The sequence below is a fragment of the Pomacea canaliculata genome, linkage group LG4 (genome assembly GCF_003073045.1).
Source record: "Pomacea canaliculata isolate SZHN2017 linkage group LG4, ASM307304v1, whole genome shotgun sequence".
Classification (NCBI taxonomy): Eukaryota; Metazoa; Mollusca; class Gastropoda; order Architaenioglossa; family Ampullariidae; genus Pomacea; species Pomacea canaliculata.
In genome coordinates this window covers 23315639-23334435 of record NC_037593.1, presented here as the reverse complement: position 1 = coordinate 23334435, position 18797 = coordinate 23315639, and the positions used below count along the sequence as shown (strand labels likewise).

The following is an 18797-nucleotide window of genomic DNA, read 5'->3' as shown; positions in this document are numbered from 1 at the left end:
AATTTCTTTCTCTCTCTGTCTCACACACACACACCTAGCTTAAGAGTATCAGACAACAAACAGACTTTATTCTCAAAATGCTCAGTCTAACATCAAAGTGCCGCAGTCTCGTTATTTTTGGCGGACAGCCGCTGGCTTACGTCACTCGGCGAGACTGACACGTGACTAAATCTGATGTCTGAACACTGTTCACAGTCCAGGAAGTACACAATAACAAGCAATCTCTTTTTGAAGACTTGTACTCCGATGACACAGGAATAGCGAACCATAGAGACGAACTCTCATCAGCGTGAACACATGTTTAGACAGTGAACACAGATATTTAGAAAATAATAGCAACAAGCAGCAAACCAATCAACGAAACATGGGAAATTATTACTCACAAGAAAAAATACAATCACCTGTTCCTCCACACCTGTGCTTCTGTAATGTCTCATTTGATTGATATCAGCATTTTATCACTGACCACAAATGGCGACTCCTTGGATGAGAGCATCACCCGACACTTGTTTACTGCTCTTCTGGTCCTCGGCTACCGTTCACAGTTTTGTTGACAAGTTTGCAGCAAACAATATGGTCTCTCTCGGCTCTGAACTATGTTCCAGAAAAATCTATGAAACTCATGACTCACATCTTCAGTAATTTCCTATTATTATATTTTGTGCTTAGATGGAGTCCGAGGGCTTCACTCTTGCCTTGCAATACTGGCTTGAAGATGATAGACCTCGATCCACTGCGGGTCGCTTCTCTGCTCGCCATTGTTGTGATGTTTGTGGCATTTGTGTTGATGAAGACTGATACTCCACCTACACCCTGTCCCCCTGGCCTGGGTAGCCGGTGACGCTGGTCTGGCCAGCACTTGGCTTGGTCAGGAAGTCCACCTGTGCTGTCTTTTTCTCACCTGTGTGGAGGAGTTCATCACACCCCTTGTCTTGAGAGTTACGCTCCCCTAGAACCACCGTCGACTCCCGCACGTTGTCGCTAGTGGGGCAGCAACTGCCGTGGAGGATCTCGCTGTCCAGGAAACACAGCATCAGCGCCAGCAGTGACCCTTTGACCCCGCTGAGCGCCGTGCTGGCCAGCCACAGCGAGGGGGAGGTGGTGTGTCCGTGCATGTCCTGGTACTGGGTGACCAGGAACAGCAGCTCCACCACCGACGCCACGACGAGGAAGACGAGGAGCTTGAAGACGCCCTGGCGCGCGTACAACGTCTCCGATGACGTGTGCAGGGCGGGAAAGTGCAGGCGCAGGAAGCTGTAGGTGCACACCGTCATCAAGCACAGCGACAACACCAGGCACAGCAGCTTTGGACCTGTCGTCGCCCAGTGGAACTCGTCCTCCAGGGCGTATATAGTGCAGGTGAATGTCGTGGTGGTGGCTCCCAGCGGCAGGAAGATGTACAGCAGGATGGTGAAGACGACGAAGACGGTTGGCAGCCCCAGAGCCAGCAGGAAGAGCGTCAGCAGCTTGTTGAGCGTCAGCTTCCGGCCCAGCACCACCACAGTGTAGTACAGAGACAGTGCGAAGGCGAAGGAGTAGACGGAGATATCGGCCAGGTGGAAGAGCACCCGACCCACCTGACACAGCGTGTGCACGCCCTCCGCCTGCTGTCGCATGCCTGCTGCAGAGGTCCGCTGACCGCTGGTCACTCGCGACACAGCGTACACCTGGTCGTCTGGCAACGGGAAGTTGTCGTCCTTGTAGCCGCTGAGTGGCGCTCTGGGGGTGGATGGCTTGGCGTGGCGATGCGACCACCTGCTGTTGATGTCGTGGTGATGGTCGCTGCTGATGTTGGCTGTGTCGTGTTCCGTCAACTCGTCGGTGGACCAGGACAGCGCCAGGGACTGGCAGCGCGTGACCAGCACCAGCAGGTGGAACAGCAGCGCCGCCAGGAAGGTGGCCACCAGCACGATGTACCTGAAAACAAATTGACTTTTGTTAATAAACTCTTCACTTAAATCATTAACTCCTTGTCAATATCGTTATTCTCGTTAATCAACTCTTCTCCTCTGCTTCTCTTTGACGTCATCAGGGTCATCATCGCCGTCTTATCATCATCATCATTAGAACCAGCATCTCCGCAACAAGAACAACAGTGACGAGGTACATGCTAATTAATTTCTTACCTGCGAGTGGCCAGCCTATCAGACAGCCTCAAAGACAACCAGGTGAGGAAGGCGAACAGGAGACAGAGAAGCGACAGCCCATGAGACACCGTGGCCACCAGATCGTCGGTGGCGGCGAAGTTCACTATGTCCACGACGCCCTCCACCACGGCCTCGGTCGTTGACGTCGACAGCGCATGCGTCGTGGAGTTGACCTCCTGCGTCACTTGCGTGGTGACCTCGCTGTCAGGTCTGTCGCGAAGCAGGTCAAGGTCGGGAAGGTTGGTCAAGGCCGCCGCTAGGTGGGACAGGCATCGCGAGTAGTCGGTGGTGCGGTGCCAGGTGGCGTTGGACAGACACACCTTGTAGGCGTACTGGTTGGGGTCGAGGTTGTGGACGGCGGGGCAAGGCTGCTTGATGCTGGCACCAGACAGGGTGGGAGGCCAGCACAGCAGTCCGTCCCACTCCGCCGAGCACATCCGACCCCGTCCTAGAGGTCGAAGGTTGCCCGCTGATCTCTCGCAGTCTTTCTGGCTCAAGCTGAGGTGGGCGCGGGTGTTCTTCTCGTCGAAAAGATGCTTGGCCCAGCTCATGGTGGGGACTGTCGCCGGCAAGTATCCTCCACAACCACTGGATCGACTGGCGCTCGGTAACGAGTAGCAAAAATCCACAGTTCAGCAAAATTCCCTACTTTCAGTCTGTCATCGCTGATCTCTCTCCACGAGGGACAGTTCTCTCTCTCTCTCGGAAAATCACGTGCACGTCAGCTGTTGTTACTGTGACGTCACACGACATGTGACATTCAAACTGATGTTAGACCCACAGTGACGTGTGCAGCAGCTCCGTGGTCGTCCAGCGTCTGCTGCAGGGAGCTGACGACAACACCGCACAGCAACACGGAGTCGGTCTGACACACGCACATGCACGCGGTGAACAGGCGCCGCCACTAGGCGTGATGCAAAAGCACGCTTGAACTCTGACCTCTGTGCCGTCATCTGACCCTGTCTGGTGCTCGGCGCAGCAGTCGGATCTGTGATAGCGCTCCTGCCGGTGTGCGCATGCGCAGATTGGATACGCGACTCGTGGAATCCCCGGGTGCAAAATGCGTCCCCACCCTGGCTGCCACCCGCCTCGCACCTCGCTGTGCAGTGAATGGCGGCGCCGGGCCCAGGCAGGCGACCCTCAGACCTGACAACCAGCGGCTCTGTTCTGTCTGCAGAGAGAAACAGAATCAGGATGAAGGAAGGACGACTTCGAGAAGAGATTTGATTTCACGAGACACTTCTCCCGTGAAATGGAGAGAAGGGGAGAAATGCAAAGGAAGGGAGCTGACTAGAACCAAAAACATTTTATAATAATTTCATATTTTACTGTAACAGTCGTTAACGGTGCTGTCCACGTCACTTGTTACACGAATGAAGCTGAAAACACTCCATGCCGCGACCTCGCTGTTTGAATAATTTAATTAGTCCAGTTCAAGGGGAAGGGAAGTCTAACCGCTATGTTATAGAGTTCCTTAGTTTATTTCTATTTATTTAATTATTTATTTCAAATGTAGTTCCGCATTGTGGTCATCATACTTCCTCTCTAAACTCATTTATGTTTAAAAGCTGTGTTCAGTAAGTCGTCATCAAACCGAATATAAATACTGAAAACAATATTTGAACGGAACCCGTCACACCGAGTGTTTGGGTGATCACGTGATCACAGACTCCTGGGGCTCATGTAGTGAGGACACACCTGAAATAATCAGCAGGTGAAAATCGCAGCTTCATTTACTTTCTCTCTAAAATAGTTTAAACATAGTTTAGAAATTTAATAAATAATTTATTTACTAAGCTTTGTTTACTTTGTAAGAAAATATTTTTCTGGTAAAATAAAACGATTCCCATGAAATTTGAATCCTGAAAGTGGAGTTGAATACTTGCGGAACTAACGACACGGTGCCGACACGGTGGCTGCTCTAGAGTCTGTAGGAACATTCCGTGAGGTCAGGCACCGTGACGCTCCAAGTGACGTGCGTGAGAGTGCGCGTGCGTGTTGTGGGGGACTGCGCATGCGCGCTGTGGGTGACTGCGCCGAGGGAGGAGCTAGAGGGAGGAGTGCCTGCCAGGACCATGCCAGCCTTGCCAGACATTCGCACAATGGCGCTTTGTTGAAGTTGCCGAGCTGTCTAACCAATCTCACAAACAATTTACGTATGTAGATATCTTTACTTTTTTTTAAAGATTGTCTGATCTTACTTCAACGGCTTTGCTTTTTTTTTTTTATTTCGCATTTTTTGGTGAATGGCGTCCTGTACAAACACGTGTGGACAGATAAGCCAGCGGTTGGCTTTTGATGGCTTGATCATTTTCAGTTAGGTTTCAGGTTATTTCGGTTAGTTTCCGTGTGGTTGTCGTTGGTTTTCATGTTGTTTTTGTTTATTTTATTGTCATAGTGTTGATGTCAGTGGTATTTAACTTAGTTCTAGTGTCATTTGGATAATTTCATGTTTATTTCAGTCAGGCTAATGACTACTGTCTTTTCATTTGTCCTATGCTTCCTTTTAGTCCTCCCTTTCTTCCTTTTTTCATTATCTCCACAGCTTTTCTCTACTTTATTAAAAACATTTGATAAAACTATTTTTATATTATGTAATGTTCTTTTCATCTACAATTTGTGTATTCTTGCATTCCTTGGGCTGCTAGACTTTATTCCATTTCCATCTCTTTCCATATTTATGTATATGGCTGGGTAACTGCTAGCTGGCTGGCTGGGTGGCCGGCCACGATCGTATCAGTCCCATCCTCCGTTGCATCGTCACCAGCGAAGCCCGTTTCCACGACTACCAGCGAGGTGCACGTGCTTGATGCCTCCCGCTTCCACGCACTCGCTCGTACCCGGGTCCCTCCACCCCACTTCAGGGGGAACAAAGACTTGCATTTATTCCACTTGTTGGCGGCCGGTGAAAATATTTTCTGTTTGCTGCCTGTGATGCCGGGGAGAGAAAGAAAAGCCGTCTTTATCGTCGCGGAGGGTTTCCGGGTTAGGGGGCGCTGGGAGGATCGGGTGGCAGAAACATTTTAAATGAAACCAGACAGAGGATCACGGGACATGCACGAGTACGAGCTCCCGTTACGACTTTCTATTTTCTTTCTTATCTGCCAGCCTGTTTCTGTCACTGTATCGGTGTTTCTTTCTGTCTTTAATCTCTGAAACCTTCCACTAAACCTTCCACCTTATACCTACATGTCTATTTATAATTTTGATCATTTCCCGTGCGGGAGGAACAGTGAGGCTGGTCTGTCTTACCTTCGTTTCTACCTGGCGCCGGCGGCTAAAATAGCGCCATTGACGCTGTGAGGGTCGGAAAGGTGAGAAAAATAAGAAGAAAGGTGGAATGAGGAAGAGTTGAGAAGAAACTTTGTCTCTAACATAGTACAAAACTTACTTGCAGGAATTTTTTTTAATGTTTGTGTTTGGGGTGAGCATCCTCGGGCGTCAGTGTGACTGTCTTTAGTCTCTTCACAACACCGGAACCGACGGTAGAATGCACAGGTGTGTGTGAGCTCACCTGTGTGTGAGTGTTGAGCTCACCTGTGTGTGAGTGTGTGTAGAATGTACACAAAACCTCTCTGTTAACAAAAAGGATAAAGGTGGAGTAAGTAGAAAGATGTGTTTGTGACAGAAAGCTCGGCTACAGGCGGCGCCACTGTCTGTTTACAAGCGGCTGCGACCTTTAACATCAAAGTTCGGCAACCGCGACTGTGTGAGGTCACGTGATAGCGTGAGCAGAGTTCAGTCCCTGTTGTCGTGTTGACGAGAGACTGTCTGACGAGAGGTTGTCACAACAGCTTCTTGAATATCACGCGAGCGATCACTGGGAGGCTGACAAGTCGTCACAGCAACACGTCACCGATATCTTGTTATGGAAACACGAGCGTGACGTTTGACGGAGGGTACAGTGGGGTAGAGGATAACACACAAATATCGCAGTCATATGTTCTACAAGTTTGACCCCCAGACAAACAAAAACAACACGTGACCACGAGCGCGCACACACACGAAAACCCAACAAAAATCCAAACCCGTGTGGAGTGTAGGATCGTGACATTTCCCATCTTCACATTTTTGTTACTGAAACTTGTCAGACTTCATTGACCTGACTTTTGCGATAAGTTCCGTGAGCCCACCCTACACTTACGGTTAAAAGGGTGGATCATTGATTGTAGGAAAGAGCAGCTTTCATCACCAAAGTGATGCATCCAACCTGCCAGTCTCTGGCTATTTATAGACACGCCGCCATCTATATTAAGCCGCTAGCATCCCACACCCGCCGGCCATCTTGAGAATGTTACAGCCTGGGGTGGATAGACGGGTGGGGTAGGCCTGACAACTGTTGCGGGTGTTGACGCTTATCTCGCGAGGTCTGATAAGACAGGGAGGCAGGCGGCTGCTGCCAACCATCGGACTCCAAGGGAAGTCACTGTGCAGAGAGAAGTTGTTTACACAACAGTCGGCGCCACCAGCATCATGTAACAGCTGACTGTAAACAGCTGTGGGTTGTTGTGGATTTTTTTATTTTTATTATTTTTTTTTTTTTTGCTGTCTCGTCAGTTGATGGCGAGCGGTGGTTGGGCATCAGGTAACACAGCAATGGCTGCTTACTGAAACCCAACATAAGTATTTTGTTTTCTCTAGTTAGAGTGTCGACATCCGATGTGTTAGAATGTGAACGCGTGACATGTTGGAATGTGGACACGTGACATGTTAGAATGTGGACACGTGACTGTGAACACGTGATGACATGTAGTGTGAATGGTCATTGTCTGTGTTTGTTTTGTACTCCACTGTACAGGTGGGATCCTTTGATCCAGCCCGCCATGGCAACCGCAGTCAATCAGTAAATGTAGCAGCTTTTTTTCATGACAACACAACTGTGAATAATAATAAGAATGTAAATTTTGAGGAACGTCCAGGGTAGACAGGACACAACCGAGTGCATGATGGGACACGAATGTGTGCTTCTCCTCTAAGAACTTTCTAGTTACAAACAGATATTGTACAGACTAAAACAGTTGTTTATCTGTGGTTTTCATGTCAGCAAAGTATATTTTCACACCTAATTACCAAACAGCGGATTGGGTGACCCAGAGGACAGAGGTCAGACTGGGTTGTACACGTTGCCAGGTTGTGAGCTCACTGAGGGCAACTACAGCTGGAGGAAGTAGAGCAAAACTCGTTTTTAAGTCAGTAATTTTGTATGGCCCGCCAGGTGTTATAATTATCAGAAATGTCAGACTGTCAGGTTAGTGTGCCCTGACATGTGCTCACTGTGAGCGAACGTGTGGTTCACAGCAATGAGTCAACAAGAACGAATATGCTGTGAAGACACTGCCTCATTTTCTGACCGAAAAAAAAATCCCCTAAAACAGTTTCTTCTCATGCAATCAAATCTCTTTCCTTCTCAACTCCTCCCAGTCCGACATCTCGCAATATAAATATTTTCTGTATCAGTCCTCTCACGGCAAACATATCCTCCTCTCTGATTCTGACCACTGGGTGTCCTCACCACCCTCAGCTGTCGACATTTGAGGAAAGTCGTCTCCACATTGTTGTGTGGATGAGCAGAACAAGCCACGTGACTGTTTCTTCGAGATTTCGCGAGATGTTCCGAGACTATCAGTCCGGGTGCTACGTGCGAAGTTTATCTTTCACATTTCCTGGAGGCTTTGATGTCAGGCGTAGAGAGGAATAAGATAAAAATGTTTGTCTGAGTGAGTTTTTGCTGGAATGAATGTTTTTGGAAGTTATGTAGGTTTGTAAACAACCAAATAATATTTTTTTAATAAAACTAATTTCCAGCGACATAAAAGTCATTAATCTCCATGATGTCATGTTGACTAAATAGTGTGTGTGTGTGTGTGCTAGTGTGTTGTGTGTGTATATATGTGTGTGTGTCGGTGCAGGGAAGGGTAGATGCTCCTTTCCACCTGTATCCATTCATTGGCCCTTATCATGCCCTGGGAGCGAGATAGCCACCAGACGACTACATCAGTGTCACGCATTACGAATGTTCGTCTCCAAGAAACTCCAATGAAGGCGGCCATTGATAAGGCGGCCAAGTGTCAGTAATTACATGTAATAACAGCGTATCGGGTAGAAAGGTTACAGAAAACATAGGATGATTCACAGTCTAACTGCCAGCTACGTGGTGTCCGACATGCTAGCAAGATGAGTTTATTTACAGCCGAGCCTGGCTTCTGTCCACAGACAGGTAATCAATCAAACAACAACAACAACAACAACAGCAACAACAACAGCAACAACAACAACAACACCACAGTCAAAGATGTCGTCTGTGAGTTCCAAGCCGCGTGCTACATGGAGAGTTCCTGTAAACTGAACTTACTACTGACACGGAACCAGCTTAGAGAAATTCAAATTTAATATGGAAAAATCCTTGAGACTCATATGGTTTTGGAGTCTCACAGCGCCACCTACACTCCTGAGAGGATAACGAGAGAGAACAAACATAGTTCTCTACATCATAACTTCAAGCCTCCACCAGTGTTACGAGCAGTCTCTACATTTATGTATGAAATCAATTACCAATGCAAAAACGGACACAGTTACAATCTTTTGCGATATCACGTGACCAAATCATCAACAGGCCGCAGAATGCCACCATCACCATAGCTACAATTACACACAGCAAACAAATGCACATATTCAGGCTGCGTGCAGTCACAGGTCATCATGGCGCCGCTGAAATGCGGCCCTCGTGACCCTCGTCATATTATTGCCAGCAAAATGCACGTGACGAGTCACGGAACTGTTCGAACAATCGCGTCAGTAATTGATCTCAAATGTCAAAGCAGAAAAATGCAGTTTAGTTTTTAGCGAGCGCTAGGGGTCCCTGGGGACATGCGATTAATGGCGGCCCGCTGTATGGAATGTTGACTGGGCGGCCCGCTGTGGGGATGTTTTGACTGTTGGCGGCCCGCTGTGGGGATGTTTGACTGTTGGCGGCCCGCTGTGGGGATGTTTTGACTGTTTGCGGCCCGCTGTGGGGATTTGTGACTGTTGGTGGCCCGCTGGGCAGACGTTTGACTGTTGGCGGTCCTAAAGAATCAACGTTAGACAGGAGATGACCACTCGTGCCGAGTGGCAAAAGCCGGCGCCTCGCTTCCGCCGTCTGTACCAAGACGAGGCAAAACGTCAAAGTTCCTCCGGGTGTGAGTGGCTTGGTGGGAAATAGAGGATGCATTATTGTCCGAGGTGACTGAGAAAGCCAGTGAACGCTGCTCACTACTACAGGTCCGTGGGGTTGTGGGTGAGCAGCCATATTGTGGCGGTCTGCGACATCCGCCGTAAACTAAGTGTTTATGAGGACGCCAGAGAGAAGAGATTTAGAGAAAAAAATGTGGAATGGTAGGATGCGGCTCGTGCACTTGAAATTTGAATTGGTTCACAGAAGTCATCTGCTTGTACCAGTCGTAGCGCACGCACACATATACAAGTACACACAAACACACAACATACACACACGCGCGCGAACATATACACACGTATAGTCACGCACACTCACACATACGCAAACCCTCATACAGACAGCGCTTACACACACAAGCACACGTATGCAGACATACAGGCACGAATATGTATATGCACACACATACAAGCACTCAGGTACCTACACACAAGCACATGACACACACATGTACTTAACTTTATATTGACTTGATATGTTTGTTTATTTTAATATTAGACTTTACTTTCATAATCTACATATTTTTATTTCTTCACTTCATTATTAACTTTTTTCTACTGTCTACAATAATTAGTTTCCCTCGTTTACTGGCCCACGGGTGTAGCAGTGTACATCATTCTATTTACTAGTCTGTACGTACATGCGCGTGTGCTGCAAGTCTTGTCCACAACTTTTGAACACAAAAACAAACCACTGACACCTGACCACTCACATTTCCTATTGTCACACACTGTTTTCAACATGTCACTGAAGTGTTACACACTCGACAGTCGTATCAGCAAACTGTACATATTGATAATACACAACATTGTAAACCAACACAGTCAGTCAAATGATGGTAAACATTGATGGATTATGTCTACCATATAAATGTTATAATTATAATATAAATGTATATTCGTCTAGAAATATCGTAGAATTGATATTATATCATATGCACCCCAACCCACCACCATCCCCAGGTCTGTTCAGCATCCATCACCTACACTCCTACAGGTTGTTGGTAACAGTGGCTGCGACTAGAAATTGTTTGACCTCCGAGACTAGCGACATCTACCTGAGGAGGTGAGAAGGTGAGAGGTGAGAACAGCGAGGACAGACTTACCCTCGTTTCCCTCGTCTGTCCACTTCACATGACCTGGTAGGAGGGTCAGGCTGAGGGCTGCGCTGTGGTCAGGCTGCTGGCTGCAGTGCGACTGGGGGATGCGGCTCTGCTGCAGCAGATGAGATGCGCACGACGCAGACATGGCGGCACGCTCTCCGCTGCCCTCCCTCCCCCCCACACCCCCCTACACCCCCACCCTCGTCATGCACGCACTTGACGGGTGACGTGCGCGGTCCCAGAGCGTGACGTTCTCGTTCAGCTCGTGTATGTCACGTCTGATGATGGACTGACGACTATCGCCGTGTGGCTCCTGACGTTCGCCAGTCAGATAAGCAGGTTACAGGGCTGCGGAGTCTCACCACGCCTGCACGTGTCGCCCTGCAACCTGTATTTTGTGAACACTCACCTCTGTCCCTCTACGTCCATCCATTCCCAGCTGACAACTATCTTATCTACGCATGTGCGGGCTTGGGCATGTAGGGTGTGTGTGTGTGTGAGAGAAGGGGTAGGCGAGCGTGCACGTGCACACACGTGTCAGTAAGTAGGAGTGAGTCTGCGTACGCGTGTTAATGATCAGAATACCCAGTGTGTGATATGTCCAGAAGTCTTCCCTTCCATGAAGACCAGGACGGTCAAACATTTGAAATGGAACATTCTCGCTACTTGACAAACATTTAGTACAACATAAATATTGATACAACACAAACATTTGGTACAACACAAACAGTTTGTTACAACACAAACAACTTTATTAGTATTGTAGTCATCGCATGTTTCGTTGACGGCGCCGCCAAGCCCTCGCACTCTTGTCTTCGATTGTCTTGTTTTACCTTCATCGGACATTTTGTGCACTCGTCAAGATTTTGTTAGTGAAAACCTTTATGTTATCTCATTAATCATCTTCTCGTCTTGTCTTTTATGAACATTCTTCTACTCCTTTATACTCAACACAATGGAATACACGAGTATTCATTTATTGTCAATTTGTTGATATATCGTTACACCAGTAGATGTATTGTGTACCACTAAATTCAAAGAAGCGATATTATTCATTCAGAACTAAAAGCTGTACGTGAAATGGCGAGATAGCCAGCGAAGATAGTCCAAGTTATTGTAAACAGACGCCATGTTTGATATTTGTTTACTTTGTAGAATCTGACGGAAGTTTCGCCAGGACACAGTCTGACAGTCCCTGGACAAGTCATCGTCTGCTCACACACATCATCATCAAGTCTTCTTGACAACGACACCACAAGATTCACTCGAACTGCTCCATGTGTGGATGTTGTGCAGGTTGCCAGGGCCCGCAACTCGCTCCGCCCAGCGCATTATCGCCCGTGTGACTCGGCTTATCATCAAAGGTAATGGTAATGCCAGCATCATTAGCAAAGGGGCAGGGAGGGGAAAACAAATAAATGAAGGCTGGCGGGTTGTTGCCCCTTGAAACAAGGCAAGCTCCCTACACAGTGTGGGGAAAGGGGAGGTGACTGTGGTCACACGCACTCGCGAACTGATGCAAATAGTTGCAGGGTGGCGATACACCTCGGGGTGGTGTGCTGCCACATGGGAAACATAGAGCACAGTGTGTAGTCTATACACAGGTCTAGTGCGTAGTGAGGTCTATAGACAGGTCTATACACAGGTCTAGCATGTGTGAGAAAGGTGTGGTACACGCAGGTTCCAGCACAGGGTGTGTGCTGCCATCTGTACTGTGTGAGGTCTATGATGTGTGGAGTGTGGTGTGATGTAGACAGATATATATATAGAGTCTACTGCGGTCTATCGAGTGGAGAACAGGCATTAGTGTACTGACTGTAGAGACAACCGAGTGCGGTGACACTAGGGAGAGTTGTCTGCCCCAGTCTGGCACCCGAAGGTGTAAAGCTCTCAGCCTGCTGCACACGAACATACCCACAGGTTTGCTAAAGTTTGCCCGAGAGACTCTCTGGGGGGTGTTTGTGGGGAGGGTCACCCATGATTGATGTCTACTGTTGTGATGATGGTGTCGCTGGAAATATTAGACAGCATCGACAGTCGGGTGGTGTAGGTAAGAATAGTTTACAGTATCCACATCCGGGTGGCGGTAGAAATACGATACAATATCTACATTATGTGGTGGTGGTGGTGATGATGATGGTAGTCATCGTGGTTGTAGTAGTAGTGGTGGTGGTATAATCTTTTGTGCCTGTCGTTAACAGTGGTTTCTACTTGTTTCTACTTTAATGTGAAATATTATGAACCCTAGTATGAAGAATATCGAGTAAATATTATTTTTGTTTGTTGTGCACGCTAATCACAACAACACGCATTTTAATGCTGCGTTCTCCTCTCTATCATATCCTTCCTACACACAGACACATCGCGGGTATGCGCATGCGCAAAGAGGTGTAAAATGCATCAAGTGGACGATACGATCAAACCCCAGGAGAGGGCAAAGCGATCCGATGGAGCCACTTACACAGGCGGCCCGTTGTGAGCGCCACTCACTCCCACAGCGAGGCTGTGAACGGCGAGCGTTGTCTGGCAACGGAATGGAGGCTCGCGGTCAGGTTCTCAACAGTCCACAGATCTGTTTGTACATCAGCCAGCAGTCAGACCCTGATAGACACGCCGACTGCGCGCTGCCACCACTTTTGTTTTCTCACAAAATAACTAGATGCCTTCCGTCTGCTTGTCTCCCTTGACCAGCTACGTCTGACGTTCCTGTGCTTCTCTCCCTTGACTTTGACTGCTCAGACAACATGGAGACACGTTCACAGACTTTTTCAAGCAGAAATGTTCTGTTTTCGAATGTAATGTCAGTTAGGACATCATTTATTTCTTACAACTCGGAATTTCTTGTCTTCTACACTAACACTCGCCTGTGACAGTTCACGAACGTGTGACAGTCTACCTGTGACAGTTGACTGTTTACAAACATGTTTACTGTAAAACAAGTTGTGTACATGTGTATAAAGGTTGTTTGATGAGGACACTTGTAGCTGGCTAGCCAAGCCCTGCCTGACTCTGAACCCGTCATGTCGTCTCACGTGACTTTCCGAGGGTCGTCAGGACAGTTCATCAGACTTGCACTTCATTTCATCGTCACGACGTACGACGACGACAATGAGCAGTGCCACTTGTGTGTGCAGCGGTCTCAACAAGGGTCAGGGGTCAGGGTCACACTCGACTACTCTCATCCGTGTCTTGCTGGGAGAAAGCGCAACTAATTATAATTATACTTTAATGAGGCACATAGCTGAGGACCTTGGCCGCACTACCAATAACAGCAGGAACAATAAGACAAACAAACAAACATATAACAGACGAGAGTTGATGAACACTCAGACCAAATCGTTGTCTGTAGAGATGATCACAGAGCTGAGGTAAACAGACAGGTGTCACGTGGAAAGGAGGTGGAGGTGTAAGAAACAGAGAGGAGGAGGCAAGCACCCGATGTAATGAATTGCCCTTGATGTTGGTGAGGTCGCGAGGAACAAGGAACAAGGAGAGAAGCGCAGACATGTTAGCAGGGGTCATGGGTTAGGGTCAGAGTCAGGGTCAGGGGAAGCAGTGTTCAGACACCGCCGAAGTTCCATGGAATTTTGTTCTCATAAACCTACGCTGTTGTCATTGACATTATATGCAAGTCTGTTAGAATATTTGTGTGCATATGTCTGTGTATGTGTGTGTGTGTAAATATATGTATATGTGTGGTGAGTGTTCTGCTTACAGCAAAAAATGCGTGCAGTACGTGTGTGGTAGTTCAATTTTGTGTCCCTCCAAGTGTGGTGGAAGGGGGTGTGGGACCCAAGAATTTAGTGCAGAAGCCCTGTGTGTGTGTGTGTGTGTGTGTGTGTGTGTGTGTGTGTGTGTGTGTGGTGTGGTGTGTGTGTTGTGTGTGTTTATATTCAAATTCTGATCACTTCGATTAGTTTGTTAGAATCCTCTTCTAGTGTCAGTGACGTGCTCATGGGATTGACCTTTTGCCTTCTAAATTAGCATACACAACATTTATTATTCCTGCTTTCTTCCTGCAAAGTGTACAAAGTGACAAGTGTTATTTGGGTCTTGCTCGGGTTACTGAACATTTGAATATTTCCAGGAAGTTTTAACAGTCCATGATGGAGTGACCTCATCGTCACACCATCCGACCTTTCAACCTTAGTCTCTGGTTATGAAACATCTGACATCACAGTCTGCGCGTACTTCAATGCTAACTACAGCAGGGACAGTCTTGTAGCTCCACACTATACCTCCATGCATGGTTAGGGACGCGGTTGATGATAATGTTGATGGAAATGTTCAGATTAGCCTGCGGCACCCGGTGACCGTCCGTTGTCAAGAACTTGTTTTTGTACCCAGCAATCAGCCACCTCGGGTGTGGCCTCCATTTGGCGGGCAGTGGAGGTGGCGAGTGGGAGAGAGAGATGGGTGTGGTGTATAGGGTGTAGAGTGGGGTGTGGGGTGGGGTGTGGGGTGGCTGTGGATGGCTGAGACCAGTTGCGCTGATTGTGGTCAGAATGCTCTCAGATTATATTCTCTTGTTTCATCAGCTGACCTCTTACCTCCAGGACACGCCAAGCGTTGCCGTGACAACTACCTGCTGTCGACAACAGTTATTTACTGCTCACCTTCCTATTGTCCAAACAGTTCGACATTCTTACTTGTCCTCGTTGTCATTCGTACACGATGATCGAAACTAAATCCACTAAAACTCAATTTGATTGAAACTAGTTAACGAACCACTTCCTCCAGTGTAACGAACTCTTAAAATGTCTGATTACTCGTCACATTATTTATAAACTTCCTGATCAAACTGTTTATAGTAAGACGAGATCATTATCTTCCTGATAAAACCACAAGAAACCAGCTGATTTCTTTGCTCGATCTCATAAATCTTGAACGACACCCGATTAGTTTCCGAATCCATGTTTTGAAGCCACAGCGTGGTAGCAACCGGACAGGGAGACAACACACACTCTCACTGCATGGATTACGCCCCCTGCCAGGGCGAGATGGAAGGAGACTGGTCCTAAAAAGACGAAGCAGGCTGCCCCACCCTGTGTTGTGCAGGATGGCCGCTGTGTGGCGCTGCGCTCTTGTTTGACATGCATGGCGTGAATAATTGATGGCCGCCGACACGTTCTCTGTGCGCATGGTTCGCTGCAACCGACTCCACAAAGGAAGCGAACCTGCTGGCCCGGTGCCTGACGGGAAAGACGAGGTGTCCGGTACTCTACGAGCTGTGGAGACTTGTCAGGCTGAGCACGTGATAGTGTGCGCGCATGCGTACTCACAGGCTGCAGCTCTAGAGACTTCCGCGTTGAAGACGATCTGCTTTTTTCTGGGAAAAAAAGAAATTCCGGTGTGTTGTGACAGGTTTGTGCGACTGTGCAACGTGTCCTTGTACCTCAGAGGGGGAACTTCCGGTATCCGACAAACGGTTTGTGCAGTTGAGCAAGAACTTCCGGAATGTGATGGATTGTTTGTCAAAGTCTGTGTTTGCCACTTCACAGAACTACTGTGAGGGTTCCAGTGGCTCTCAGAGCTGTTCCATGTGGCTGGAGCGGACCTGACAGAAGTCCTGAGTGTGGTTCTAGTGGTTCTACTAAACCTCGTAAACTGCTAAGTGTGGATGTGGTGGACCTTACAAAACTTTGTCAGCACATCTTTCACGAGGTGAAGCTACCAGGGAGAGATTCCAATATAGATGGTAATACATGTGGCTATATAGATGTACATGTGGTGTATTATAGATTATAGATGTTTATTCATGGTAATATACATGGTAATCAAGATGATAATATACATATTGGTGGTAATTTAGAAGTAATATATAATATATAAATTCACATGGTAATATATATTTGGTAATACCGATGGAATATAAACAATAATGTAGATGGCAATAGATTATTTTCTGTTTAGTATTCCTTCATTATTATCCTTCCGATCTATTCAATTCGTTTTCTTTCCTCTCGCTTTGCCTGTGGGTGTGAATAGAGACATGAATGGGTGGATGACTATGTGCCTGACAATGTCTAACCCTGTCTCATCTTTGTCCCGTCCAACTCATACTGAAAGACTACCAGAATCAAGAGTGTAACCTTTGAACCTTATCGAGACGACCATTGTAACCTGCTTTGTATACTGATACTTTGTAGACTGATACAACAATAATAATTGTAATGTACATGATGTTTGAGAGAGTTCACGACTCATTCGCATAGAGCTCCTCCGTTCAGCTTGCAGTGAATTCGAGAGTTTGCAAGGTCACGAGTTCATAATGACACTGTATCATGAATAGAGAAGGACGAACAGAACAAAGGCTACTAAGGAAGAAAAGAAACAAAGATAAAGCAATAGACATGAGAGAGACAGAGATAAGGGGACAGACATAAGAAAGAGAAGGCGCTACACCGGCAGAATGAGAGAAGGAAGAAGTCTACTCACTTGGCCTTGTACATGTTTGTGTTTGTGTTTGTTACAAACATCAACGTGTTTGTCATGTGATCTCTTTTATCCTAATAAACCCTCATTCTTATTGGCCTCGATTTAAATGCTGGGGAATCACGGGTGTAAAGAAAAAAAAAAAAAAAGCCCTGACAGCCTCTACACGACTGCACTCCTTAGCCTCGGCACAAAACCGCTTGTCCTGCTCGCTACGAGCGCTGAAGGCAAACACTGTCTGAACCGTCCGGCCGCCACGACCCTCCGTTATGAAATTAAACATCATCCAGACAGATCGATTGCCACAGGGCGCAAAACTTGCAAGAGTAGAACAGGAAAAAAACATTGAACGAGGCAAAGATCACAGCAAGCTGTGACGCCTCTCGTCTGACTCTCATTTATCTGACGCTTGGCGACTGTCACAGCAGCCATGATACGCGGGTGCTGTCCTCATAAGACGACACACAAATAATCCTGTTTACTTGAACTGTTTTGACTCATACCTATGATGTGTCGACATAAACAGACGCCAAGTGGGGAGTACCAGGAGGATAGCACTCACTTGACTGCCCAGAAATCGTTTACTGTACCACCATCACCAAAGTTTCTGTTATAGCTGTGCAGACATTTAAAATTCTACTTTTCTCAGAAAATGGACGACCCAGGCGAGACAGCCAGTCGAGACATAAAATTGTCAGAAAAAAAGTTCAAATGACTAATCCGCCTAAACAGTTAATAAGTGTGGATGAGATGGAATCTGGAGACGAGCCGCACACTCAAAGGAACCGTCTCAACGACCACGACACCGCTGCAAGAGGAAGTGCGAGTGCGCAATGACAGAACAATCACCTTTAACAAAAGATGATTGAATCGCCTCCTGCCCGTCACCCCACCTCGGCTGTTTCTTCACCCCTTCCCTCTTCTCCCTCCAGCAAAGCAGAAGATGACACCGAATCATCGCTCGACGATTACACAGATGTCGACGTACATCAGCGCCGAGTCTCAGCAACCATAATCGCAGCTCATCACATCATCATTTTTCCAGAGGACTAAGAGCCGCATGTGAGTGTAGGAGGAACATCCAATGTGGCGGATATAAATTGGACCGACTGGCTTGACGAGGGCACACTCAGGATTCGGAACACCCGCTCATGATGGTAATACAGTCTGTCCGAGGTGCCCAGGCACGTGACCGAAGGGCATGTCTGGGGAGCTCAACCAGTCTAGGCATGCGCTGTATGTCTATTCGGCAAAGGTCAGAGAGTAGGCAAGGATATTGCCAGCAATAAGGGTCAGCATCGGTCCAGTCTTAGTAACCAAGGACCAAGGTTCGCAGCCTTCATTAGAATGAGAAAAATTTTAGTTTTTCTGTCATTTTTTTTTTGTGAGTTATGTCATAATTTTTGCTTAAAGTAAAAAGTCTTCTTCCTGCGTTTATTATTGATCGTTAGCATGCTTGTGTTACCTAATCACTTTGAGGTTTTCAAATTTTTTTAATCGAATGTTGTAATGTAGGACCTGCATGAGATCGACCTTTGGCTGTACACAAAATGCCTATACTGTCATTTTTGCGGACTTTAGGTCCTGGTGTTACATGAGTGGCACTGAATCTTGCAACATCCCATTGAGTAGCCTTGTCTGTAGTGCGAATATGACATCTGGTGATTATTATTAATATCCATCAGTATTTCATATGTGCTGTGAAATGACTTACCGTTTTGAAGAAACTTGAGCCTTTTTTCATCCGTTCCGATGATTAATCTCGTATTTAATTGTGGATTCTAGAGTGAATTTGATTGAGACTTTACATGGCCGGCAGCAGCTGTAATCTTTCTCTTCTAATATAAGAAAATATTAGCAGGAGTCTTGCTTACAAAGACTCGTTTCCAGGAATCTTCTG

The 18797-nt window shown here is 47.1% G+C and overlaps 2 protein-coding genes across 3 annotated transcripts in view; one reads left to right on the top strand and one right to left on the bottom strand.

Moving 5' to 3' along the window:
• Nucleotides 1–51: 51 nt before the first annotated feature.
• LOC112562417 lies at nt 52–10632 on the bottom strand. The gene is made up of 3 exons (XM_025235672.1): nt 10466–10632; nt 2127–3318; nt 52–1917 (listed from the first exon to the last, which is right to left on the bottom strand). Exons 2-3 carry the CDS (start codon nt 2696–2698, stop codon nt 807–809), a joined length of 1683 nt encoding a protein of 560 aa, XP_025091457.1. The 5' UTR covers nt 2699–3318; nt 10466–10632; the 3' UTR covers nt 52–806.
• The window catches only part of LOC112562418, a 57371-nt gene continuing 42547 nt past the window's right edge, over nt 3974–18797 (top strand). The window contains exons 1-2 of one of the 2 annotated variants that reach the window (XM_025235675.1): nt 3974–4303; nt 11618–11826. The gene's annotated coding sequence lies outside the window, so the exon portion shown is untranslated. The remainder of the gene's footprint in view (nt 4304–11617; nt 11827–18797) is intronic. The other variant, XM_025235674.1, reaches the window with a different exon arrangement.

Coding starts and splice junctions, on each gene's coding strand:
- LOC112562417 (XM_025235672.1), bottom strand. CDS start 2,698: ATGAGCTGGGCCAAGCATCTTTTCGACGAGAAGAACACCCGCGCCCAC. Junction 1,918..2,126: donor GATAGGCTGGCCACTCGCAG/GTAAGAAATTAA, acceptor ATTTGTTTTCAG/GTACATCGTGCTGGTGGCCA.